This window comes from Staurois parvus, unplaced genomic scaffold (assembly GCF_062004578.1).
Source record: "Staurois parvus isolate SC_StPar_1 unplaced genomic scaffold, SC_StPar_1.0 ptg000031l, whole genome shotgun sequence".
NCBI classification, from domain to species: Eukaryota; Metazoa; Chordata; class Amphibia; order Anura; family Ranidae; genus Staurois; species Staurois parvus.
This window is the reverse complement of record NW_028317827.1, coordinates 12508419-12520765: the sequence shown is the minus strand read 5'-3', so window position 1 is coordinate 12520765 and position 12347 is coordinate 12508419. Positions and strand designations below refer to the sequence as shown.

Here is a 12347-nt window from a genome sequence, read left to right as displayed (position 1 = left end):
CTTCAGAATTTTTGCTCTCTGGTGTTCATTTAAGGTAGTTTCAAATTCTTGTTCCCATTTGCTTAAGTACCCTTGGGTTTTAGGTTCTACCTCTCTTACAAGAATTGTATAAAATCAGCATTATTGTTTCTTGGGAACAAAATAATTTCTCTAACAATGTTAAGCATTCACCTAAACAAAGTGGTCGCGGAAGGGAATAACTGCTTTAATTAGCGATCTTATTTTACCCAGCTCGGAGTTCAGCTTCTAAGATAAAACACAACTAAAGAAAAATGTAACTTTGCTCTTTATGATATGCAGTTTTCAGTCATATTTTCAAAGATGGCATTTAGGCTACAGATGAACAAACATACTCTAATGAGATTAGAGCTTGAGAACAAAATATCCTTTGGCAACTCTGTACAGATTTAAAGGTTTTAGCTCATATTTGTTAAAAAATATATTTATAAGAATTCTCGTCCATATCAGGACACCTGATGAGGGAATAGGAAACCCCAAAATAATAAGGTAAAATAAAATTAAAAGTCAACAAAATACAGAAAAGTAAATAGGTTGAAGTGCAAGGAGTAGCAATCCACCATTTGTAATACTTGGACATTTCTATTGAAAAGACAAAGCACTTGGAAACAACTCCCAAATGTTAGCAATACATGAGTAAAAAAATACTTTATTCTGAGCTGATCTTCACCCTCAGAATAAACTTCTCTCCAATCTACCCCTCTTCCCTTCCTATACTTGAGCTGTTTTCTTTTTTCATACCTTTTTTTAAATGAAAAATGTACGGCTCCAAGTCCCATGCACATCGCTTACCTAGGCAAATGATATGCACAGTGCTTACGCCATGCACATCACATATCCCAGGAGGCATAGCTCTTCATTCACAAAAATGGAAGGGGGGCATGCCTAGTGCTGCTTCATCATAAGGCATGCCGGCTGAACCCAGGAGGACTGGTGGGCCTCTCAATGATGTCACAAACAACATGGCAGCACGGGACCAAGCACTGGCACAATAAAAGAGGATCTCAACAGGATGAAACTGGATCCTCTGGGTGGGTGAGTATCTGAAATGTGCACAATAAACCACCTGGTGAGCTGGGGTAAAAAAAAATTGGGGGCAGGAGAAGATCCACTTTAATGCACATTATAGTACATATAGTTACATAGTTAGTCTAGCTCAAAGAAAGACAAAAGTCCATCCAGTTCAACCATAAAAAAAAAAAAGTTATAATCCTTCACCCACAGTTGATCCAGCGGAAGGCAAAAAAAACAGTAAAGCTGAATCAAATTTGCTCCTGCAGGGGAAAAAATTCCTTCCTGATCCCCCGAGAGGGAATTGGATATTCCCTGTATCAACTTTACCTATAAATGTTAGTAACCCGTTATATTTTGTGTATCCAAGAAAGAATCCAGGCCTTTTTCAAAAAAATCCACTGAGCTGGCCAGAACCAACTCCTGAGGGAGTCTATTCCACATTTTCTCAGCTCTTACTGTGAAGAAATCTTTTCATGTTTGGAGATTAAATTTCTTTTCCTCCAGATGTAAAGAGTGCCCCCTTGTCCTCTGTGATGACCTCAGGGTGAATAACTCTACACAGAGTTCACTATATGAACCACTGATGTATTTATACATGTTGATCATATCCCCCCTTAACCTCCTCTTCTCAAGGGAGAATAAATTCAGTTCCTCTAATCTTTCCTCATAGCTGAGCTCCTCCATGCCTCGTATCAGTTTGGTTGCCCTTCTCTGTACTTTCTCCAGTTCCCTAATGTTCTTTTTGTGAATTGGTGCCCAAAACTGAACTGCATATTCCAGATGAGGTATTACTAATGATTTGTACAGGGGTAATATGATATCGCTCTCTCTGTAGTCTATACCTCTTTTGACACAAGAGAGGATTTTGCTCGCTTTAGAAACCGCAGCTTGGCATTGCATGCCATTATTAAGCTTATGATCTACCAGAACTCCCAGATCCATGTTAATGTATATCATGGTAAGGTAGGCCATTCATTATGAATGGGCTGCCAATGCACCACAATGTAATAAAAAATGCACAATTTTAACAATGCAGTGCACCGCAATATACAGCACATGTAGTGTGGTGCGCTATGGTGCATTGTTACAGAGTTACATAGTTAGTCTGTTTGAAAAAAAGACACATGTCCATCTAGTTCAACCATTGTGCATTGGCCTCTACTGTACAATGCATTGGAATACCATTCACAATGAATGCATTTTAGCATTAGTTGCCACAAAGCACAAGTGTAGATGGCAGTGGATTGCCAGCGTAAAAAATGCAAACCAAAGCATTACTCACATTTTATTCAGCCTTTTATATACACCTAGGGGTTCTCTATAAAATAAGAGGACACGTTTTACTTTGAAAAATTAATGTTCATTTTCCGTAGTGAATAAAATGAAGCCGTGTTCATTTAGCTATCTGTAAGCAAGATTGATTTCTCCACAAGACCTATAGCTACAGGGGTGAATGAGAGCTTGTTTAAAAGCTCATTTATTTCTTGTTAAGAATATGTAACTTCAATGTCTATTATCTGGGCACAGGGGAACTCAGTAAGCAGCATCAGAAATCCACAGTAGTGCAGACTGCACAAATAACAATAGAGCAAGACTAATCACAAACTGAGGCTCAGATGGCAACACCATTAAAGTGGTAGTAAACGCTTCTTTAATAATTTTACCTACAGGTAAGCTTATAATAAAGCTTGCCTGTAGGTAAAATTAATATCTCCTAAACATGAACCATTTAGGAGATATTAGTCCTTTTTGATATTTGGCGTATGCGCTCTGAAGGAACGACATACCTGTGCCATGGCCCGGGACTCCCGTGTGCATGCCAGAGCTCATGAACCTGGAAGGAAGACAGGTGAAGATGGAAGCCCCGGGTAGCCATGACAGCGCTCCACTGGAGGGCTTCGTTTCAAGATAAGTCCTTCATAATGTGCTAGTATGCAATACATACTAGCAGAAATATGGACCTATAAAGTCCAGTGTGAATACAAAGTATTACAAATCAAAGCAAACCAAAGAAATACAAATGCTTGGGAAATAAAACAGCACATCTACTGAATGTATGCACATATATTTTATCTGTTTATTTATCTGTTTGCTTGGAGTTTAGCTTAAAAAAATTATCAAAACATGTTTAATCAAATTCCTAAATATATTAAAAGTGCAAAGTACATTTTATTAAAAAGACATAAACAAAACCCATTTTCCAAATGTAATAAATGCCTGGATATGTACCGAGGCGTGCCTAGTGTTTTTATCATTTAAACAGTCTTTATGAACTTTTCATTGGTTAAGAACATTAGATATGGCCAGGGCCCTTTCCTCTGAAACATGTTGGATATATCTAATGTCCTTAACCAATAAACATTTCAATTAGAATTTTAACTTTTAGATTGTAAGCTGTAATGAGCAGGGCCCTCTGATTCTTTTATCATGATTGGAGAGGTAGAAGCTTAGGACCAGAACAAGGTCCACATATACAGTACATGACGTTCATCACGGATCTGCATCCTACATAGAAAACACACTCTACTTTGTATCTATTAGAGACCAATTTCCACTTTTTTTGGGGGGCAAACACTATCACAAACACATGATAAATGGAATAAAGGTCAAAAAAGAGTCTTGGTGATTCAGTCTGAGATTCAGATAGAAAGGATTTTCATCATTTGACCATCACTAGAGTGTAATCCCGCTCAGACTCCAGACAAAACAGATGAACTGTATTAGATTGAAGAAAATAAATACAGTGCTGAGGTGGGCAATACCATAAAGCTAGAAATCATATATATATTTTATTCATTTTTATAATAAAATATTCTAGCACTTATTAATTCATTTTATTACAGTAAAATTTTTCTTCTTCACACAGAGGAAAAGCAGTGGTAGGATCAATTTGCACGGAATCAATACAAGTTCTCAGAATTCTGCAATGAATTTAGGTAAACATATTAAGTTAAAGTCCAACATTAAAATGTTTTTTAAAGTTTTAGTTTGATTGGGGAATGGTTAGCACCTCTGTCAGTTTATTATTGTTGACCTCCTTGGAGTATATTTTCTCTTACCTTCTGTCACCAAAACTTTCCTATAGACATATGAACAGCAACAAATATTTGCCCTTTAAATCTCCCCTACATAAAAAGCTCCACTTTCTCTTGGTGGAAGCAGTACTTTACTTCCTAATGTCAGAACCTCCAGCAAGGAGAAGAGTGGGCAGCACAGTACTGACATCTCCAAATCACACTCCAAACCTCCTAAGACTAGCAGTCAGATGCTCTGAGGCTGTAGGCATAGGTGTGCCCAGGCACACTCACATACAAAGCTCTTTTCAGGAGGGATTCCACAGAAAACATTTTTAGTGTACTGCTTAGGCACAGTTATTACTTGCTATCTATAATATTGCAAATATTCACTGTTGATTTCAGGTGGACTTTAAAGTGTTACTAAACCCACAACCGTAAAATTAGTCTGTATATACAGTAAAGCGTGCTTGTTATACTCACTGTGGAACCTAAGGGGTTAATCCTCTGCATTGTGTAAAAAGGCCATTTGATCCTTTCTTCTCTGTCCCTCTTATTCAAATGTCCATGTCTTATCTCCTGACAAGACAGACTGAACCCGCAGCCCTTCTGCGCATGCTCAGTTTAGTGTGTATTGCTAGTTTTTTTTTTCTTGGGAGAGTGCATGTGATCAGCACAGGGCCAATCAGCACTGTCCAGAGAGGGCAGGGGTTCTACATCCTTCTAGAGCAAAAATAAAACTCCTCCTACAGGCTTTAACCAGTGCTCTGTTGACGTCACAAGACTGCCCTAACTGCTGATGAGAAAAGGTATTTAGCAGTTTATATTTACTAAAATAATTGCATTTCCATGTTCTGTGTACTGTGGGAGACCAGATATAATGAATGCAGGCTCCTGGGTTTAGTAACACTTTAACACTTAAAGTGTTTAATTTACTTAATTTAGCATGTTCTGCAAATATGGCCTTTTGCCACTATTATCCTGTTCTCTAGCTGTAGAGAACTCCTCAGGCGTAGTTCACCCTTTCTGGGACTTAATTGTAGAAGCCAATTCTCCTTTGTTATCCCGATTTCTTTTGTAAGTTGTTATTTGATTTGTAAAAACATCAAACCTTTCCGGTTTTGAAGAAGAGTACCTCTAAATAACCTTTTTCAGATTAAAAATAACTATAAAATAATGTTTAGTCCTACAGTATGTTGTTTTTGTTTTATTTTCATAGTATTATTTGATATATAAAAATATCAAACCTTTCTTTACATGCTTAGGGGGGCAGTTATGCTTTAAAAGTGTCCCTTCTTTTGATAACTTTATATAAGCTGGACTTTATTTTCTGGTGTGGTAGAATGTCAGATGCTACTACAGTATTGGTCCTTTATTTTATTTAATTTTGTTCTTATTTTATAACTACTCAATCACAAAATTATTCAAATATTTAGCAGTCCACATGTCACAGCCATGGTTCCACCATAAAATATCAAGAGATGAAGCTCAAAAACTCATACACCAACAAGGACTTGTGAATGGGTAAGTTCAGATTCATAGCTGTTACTTTTTTTTCTTTTTCTATACAGTACCTGTTGGCATGTATAGGTCATTTACCATCATCTCCAAAGAGTACTCTGCCATCATTATTGTTTATTTTTTTTTTAAATATATTAATTAATGACCATTCATAATTCATTAATTGAGATATACAGTATATATACATATACTGTACCACTACTGTGTATATATATATATATATAATACAAAAATATGGAAACACTACATGATTTGCAGGTGTGAAAGTGACAACATGTTTCACGTTGAAAGCGGAAGTGATGTAACAATCTTTTGCTTCTGCTGTGTGATGAGACATCTAACAGGTGGGAAGCCTCACTTTTGTCATTCCCTGCATGCGCTGCTAGTAATACAGAGTCATGTCAGAACTTGCTGAGCTTAAAAAAGGGCAAATTATTGGTGCCCACTTAACTGGTGCCTCTGTGACTGAAGTTCCCAGTTGTGAGGTACAGTATCAAAGGTTCTGATGGCACATACAGTTTCCAGGAAATCGTCTGATAAGCATAAGCATGGTCGCCATGGCCAACTGTCCAAAAGAGACAAAAGGACATTGCACAGGATTGTGACTCGGAAAAGGAAAACAACTGCTGCAAAAGTGACTGCAGAGCTCAATCTCAGTCTTCCAAAGCCCATGTCCACAAAAACTGTATGGAGGAAACAACATAAGCAAAACATTCACTGCAATTGCCAAATCACTAGTGACCGATATTAATGCTCAGAAGAGTAGAGAGTGGTGCAATACCCATACATTGTTGACTATTGATCAATGGAAGAATGTAATATTGTCCAATGATTCGAGTTTCACACTGTTCCCAACCACCGGACATGTTTAAGTGTGGTGAACACCATTCCAAGCTTATGACCAAGACTGTCTTGTGCTAATGGTAAAGCATATCGGCAGCGCAATCATAGTTTAGGCAACCATATCTTGGTATTCTGCAGACCCCATCATCACCTTGCAAGGTAGAGTCACTGTCAGTGATTATGTACAAATTTTAGCCTTCTATGAACACCCCATGGTGCAGACATTGCTTCCTAAAGACAGCGCCATTTACCAAGACGATAATGCTCCAATTCACACAGCTGGTGTTGCCAAATAATGGCTTGATGAGCATGCAGATGAAGTTTTGCACCTTCCCTTGGCACTGCAGTTGTCAGACCTCAATATTATAGAGCCACTATGGTCAATTTTAGAGAACAAGTTTCGGGCTCATTTTCTGGCTCTGACATCTCTGGAATTATTTTTGCGTCTACAGTGGTACCAGATTCCATTATCCACCATCCAAAACATATATTTGTCAATGCCCAGGTAAATTCAGGCTGTCTTGGATGCCAAAGGCGGTCCAACAGCGTATTAGTTAACGAGTTTGCTTTTACCTGGTGTTTCCATAACTTTGTCCAACCCATGTATATACTATATATATATATATATATATATATATATATTTTCATGTTTTTTGCAGCTAGTTTAGTTAACATATATTGTCAATATCTGTTAGGGGTTCAGTATCCTTCTTATTAATTGTATGAGCCTAATATGCTTTCTATTTAAGAATAGAAACTGCATGGACAATACATTTACAACATCCCTAATGATACATAACGGAATTATTTCAACACCTATTAACTTTTTCTGCAGAAACCCCTTTATGTGCAGGTGACAAGGAAATAGAAGCACATTCAACTGGCAGTTCCAATGATCTTAGTGGATAGTAATAGAAGGAGAAAATGTTAGTTTATATTTGCACACTTGCTTTATTTTCCTTGTATTAAAGAACCTAAGGTGTTTGAAAAATATATTTGTTCTTTAAATTCCTGCCATATCTCCCAAAAAAATTTTAAGGTTCTTTTTAAGACTTTATAAGTAGATAATATATCATACAGAAAGTGTCTGTGTTAATGTTTTTATTTCTGGATCAGAGAGGAATTTTGAAGTTCAGCTGTTATGTAGTCTATGCCAGCTGGTGGACTGCACAAACTTGACAGCTTGGACCTATAGGGATGAATCAATACTCAAGTCATTGAAGTTTCTTTGAAAGCATAATCACATGCTTCAACATTATCTCCTTCCACTTCTAGCCCAGATATCTATTTATAAATCCTATCTGATATTCTGAAAGTTTTCTAAATTCTTTACACTGCTATTCAGACAGTAAATTGTGCAGAGGATCACATATAAGAACAAAAAAGCAAATATATAGATAACATATTTTGTTGTAAATAAACAGGCAGTATTCTCTAATGATGGGCACTTATGCCTCAATAAAAGCAAGTGATGAGACAAGAAACCTATGCAATAATTAGTCAATAAAGGGCTAACAACAACAAAATTAATTGCTAATAAAGAAAAAATGTTTGCAAAAAAACTGATGTCATTGAGATTTTTTGTACCTTACATTTTTGTACTTTTTCCAGAGTATTTTTGCTCCGTGACAGCCAAAGTGCACCGAAATCATTTGTTCTTTCTATGTGTCATGGGCAGAAGATAAAGCATTTTCAGATTTCACCAGTAAGTTTTTTTTTTTTTGTAGTATAATCTATATTTGTATGCAAAACAAGCGGTATTGGACAATGGAAGTGTGCCGTAAGGGTTACCACTCAAATTTTAGATTGTTTGCTGTGGGTCATTGCGTAATGCCACTGCTCTTTCTAATGTCTATTTCATTTGTCTGAAGATTGTGGTAGCATGAATAGTCACTTCTTTCCCCACCCTCCTTAAAAAGCAATAAGCAGGATACATGCAGGCTACATGCTTAAAATAGGACCATGACCACATATTACACTTACACCTATTGCACTTACAGCTTTCTTTGTTAAGTCCCACAATTACCTGTTGATCCTGCTATTGAAGTCCACCTAATGCAGCTTCCTGTGAATGTGTGGCAACAATGCTGAATGGCTCCTGGATTAAGAGCAGAGTTACCACTTGTATGTAGGCTATACCTGCTTGCAGCACAGTGGGTTAAAAAAAAATTGCAGCGGTGTGGCCAGCATGAATGTCAGTGCTGATTCACCAGCCTGTAGTTCACACCTAGTCCTGTCCATTGCTTTCTGGATTGACAGTACTGCCTTTGTTACTGAAACCCTGCCACTGTGAGCTGTAGTGTCTGAGAGGGTGGGCAGGTGAGACATAAAAGGAAAATATTGCTAAGTTAGGGGCAGAATAAAAAGTTATTGTTTATTTTGTGAGGTTTGAGGTTTATGAATCACAGTAACTGGATTTAAAACTTGTTTAGTCTGTTATATAGGAACCTTTAGCTGTACACCAAAGTGGCCACTGGTCCTCCATTGTATGGGATAATGTTGGCAGTAGGGGCTTTGATGGGCCAGTTTAATACTCTGTTTTAGATTACCTCCAAGGCAAAGAGCATTATATTTTTCAGTAGCAATAGCATAATTTTAATTGTTTCTCCTTGCCCTGAATTTAAATGGACAGACTAAACTTGGGTTACTAAGTTGAGAGATAACCCTTTGCGCCAATCACCTCCACCTTTTAAGGGTTCTAAAACCTGGAAGGCCTTCAGGTCATGTGACCACTGTGATTGGCTGTCACAGTGGTGACATGATCAGAAAGCTCCCGATCGCAAGTATGCATTGAGAGCTTACCAATCACCGCCGTCTACCGTGCTGGAAGCGTGCAGGGAGAGCATTCGTAGCACAATAAGTAATTTTAACAAGGCATGAGTGCATTGTTGATTCTGTAAACTGCTCTCTTGCATGCATAGATTAACATATCCAGAAATGTAAAACAACGTGCTACACTATTAACTTGTCCAGGAATAGTTTGTTGTTTGTAGTGTCCATTTAAAAGCCAACATGTTTTAGGGGTATGAGGGACTGAAAAATGGTGAAACTAGGACAATATGGAGGGATGAAAGTCAAGAATTCTGTTAAAAGCAGAGTGCTGTGGTTGAATGAAAACAGCCTGCTTCACTTTTGGCGAAAAGCAGACATTCCAAACAACAAAATATTTCTGGACCATCCAATAATTAAAAACAATGAGTTCATAGTGTGTTACTTTATTTCATGATTTGAAGCTCCAAAAACAGTTACAGTATTACTTGTAATCAGGTATTTTGTGCTGGATTGAAGGTAGCTGTATAACAGAAGGGAAACCTTTTATGCTCTACAGAAGTCTTAGACACTGACATAAAAAATGAATAGAAATTGGAAGAGCTGAAGCTTGACATTTATTATTTGCTTAGCAAAATACAGATTGTGGAACAGAACCTCCATCCCTGTAGGGGAAATGGTTACCAATTTAATTCTAGATGTTTCGGAATGAAAGTGTTTTAAGCTGGCCATATATGATTGGAATCTAGGCTGATTTGGCAGGGACCAGCCGGATTCAAACCATCTATGGGCAGGCTGATTGTATCTAAATTTATTGTTGTACAACCAGCCTGTTGGATTGTTCATGCGATCATTGCCAGGGGCTATAATGTTCTCCCAGCAGAGACAGCTCCCCCCTGTGTCTCCCTGCCGGGAGAACACAATAGCTCCACATGAGGGATTCCCCCATCAACACTGACTGTTGATGAGGGAATCGAGTGATTTTATTCCTGCAGCCCATGGTTGCAGGAAAGAAAACTACATCATCTATGGTCAGCTTTATGGTATTTGTACAATCTCAGAAACAGACTGGTTACAAATGCCTTTTTATTTAGTTACATAATATACATCTGTACAATTATCAGCAAAGAATCTTTTACTAGTTATTGTTACTATTATTAGTGGTGACTTCCTAGTAACCTTCAAATATGGGGGAAATATTATCATGTTTAATATATGTGCCATTCCAATTAAAAGAGGAACCTATTCCAAGGCATCATAAAATATGAAAACAGGCCTGACTTTCCTAAACAGTTACCATATGGGGAATTGGCAGCAGAACTGGGGCTCCCTTCTTCCCCTTATGTGCACAGAGCAGTGTCTTCCCCATATAATAAATAATGTGCTACAAGTTTCCAACTTCTTTTCAGCAGCCAGCATAAGTCAATGGGAATCCAGGAAGGCTCAGAGGGTTTCTTATTCAAACGTTAGCATATGGGACCATTATAATTATAAAAGTGGTGTTTTTATATCACATTGCATCATTTATGAACGTATTATTTGCAGTAGGGTCTTGTATTTATTTCTTGTGACCATTATTGTATTATTTATACCAGCTTCATTTTTTCTTTTTTTGATTGCAGTTAATTTAGTGTGCCTTCCTGACTCTTTTTTTTGTCTTTGACCAGATAGAAGATGGAGGAGAGCTGTACTACACATTAGATGAAGGACACACAAGATTTACAGATTTGACACAACTTGTTGAATTTCATCAGCTGAATAAGGGAATATTGCCTTGCACGCTGAAACACTACTGTACCCGTGTTACAGTTTGATGTTAATATGTTCAAAATACTGTAAATACTTTTCACCAAATCTTTCTATTAGAATGACATGCTTGAAAATGTACAGTGACAGTAGAGATGTACAGTCTTATTTAGGCAGAAATGCATTGAGCATGGGCAACGTGCATCAGCAATGAGGATGAAAAAGTGCAGTAACCCACTGCAACCATAATCTATTCTTAACTAAATAGACCGCAGTAAACTGAGCTCTGATTGGTTGATATTGTTTACTGCAAATTGCACATCCGTTTTGATGTTTTCATTTTAATAATTAGGTTTAAGTTGGGATTATACAGTAAAGAAAATATTCCTTGCAGTTACAGTAAAAAAAAGCGAACAAGTAAGCTTTTTTTAATAAGGCAGACAATAGTGGAAAATTCATAGTAACCAATAAAAATAAATAATGTTTCACTTGCTATACGTTGCTGCACATTTCAAATCATCATGGACCTTCAAATTCAGGACAAATCAGAAGGTTTGCTTTCATCCCTCACCTATTCCAAACAGCGTATATATATATATATATATATATATATATATATATATATATATATATATATATAAATAACCTTTCATTCTCTCGCCTGCTGCTCCTTTTAGAGCCAAGAATAAAAAGAAATGCCTGACACTACTGGATATGGGGGCACATGTGACTCACCCAATGTGACAAAGCTGGGCCAATCAACACTGTTGTCACAGGGTAGTCCATAGTCCAGTGTGAACTTAGACTTTGAAAACTATACAGGACTTTCCATTGCTTCTGGCAACAGAAAGGAGCAGCTTGAGAATGAAGTGGTCTGAGATCAAAAGGAAGATAAGTATATGGGACAGATTAAAAGTTAAGCCGTTATATTACCCCATGTGGGTTCACTTTAAATCCCAATTGAAGTCACAGTATAGTTATGCAATCCAATGGGGAAACCCTACATAAGCTTGAGAGTGGCATAGATGCTTAGTGGCCTGCTCTGTTGCCAGCAATCCATTTGCTTACGTAGAGCTGGTTCTCCACTTTTTTCTCACAGCCTTCAACAATATGATATGTTAACTATCTACCCTTCAGATTGGTATGAGTGTAACAGGAATATTACTCATAGATTGTAAACTTAATAAAGGGCAGATATTTCTTTGCTTGAGTGGAGGCCTATAAATCAAGCATCTTCTTTATTACCCCTGACTTGAACTGTTCCATTTTTTGCATTGCAGTATTATTACCTAAGGGTAATAGTGAGAGGCTTAACATTGCAAAAGAAAAATCACCCTTGTCGCTAGAGCCTAAAGGATTACTTCTGTACAATCAGAGAAAAATGCTGTTATGTCATTTACTTGGGTTTAGGATTTATTTACA

General features: G+C 37.3%; 1 protein-coding gene across 1 annotated transcript in view; it reads left to right on the top strand.

The window, feature by feature from the left end:
- Window positions 1-11407, top strand: part of GRB14 (growth factor receptor bound protein 14) — an 83532-nt gene extending 72125 nt beyond the window's left edge. The window contains exons 10-13 of the mRNA XM_089660613.1: window positions 3899-3968; window positions 5483-5570; window positions 8022-8115; window positions 10847-11407. Of these exons, the coding sequence (XP_089516739.1) occupies window positions 3899-3968; window positions 5483-5570; window positions 8022-8115; window positions 10847-10993 (399 nt within the window). The 3' untranslated portion in view covers window positions 10994-11407. The remainder of the gene's footprint in view (window positions 1-3898; window positions 3969-5482; window positions 5571-8021; window positions 8116-10846) is intronic.
- The last annotated feature ends 940 nt before the right edge of the window (window positions 11408-12347 follow it).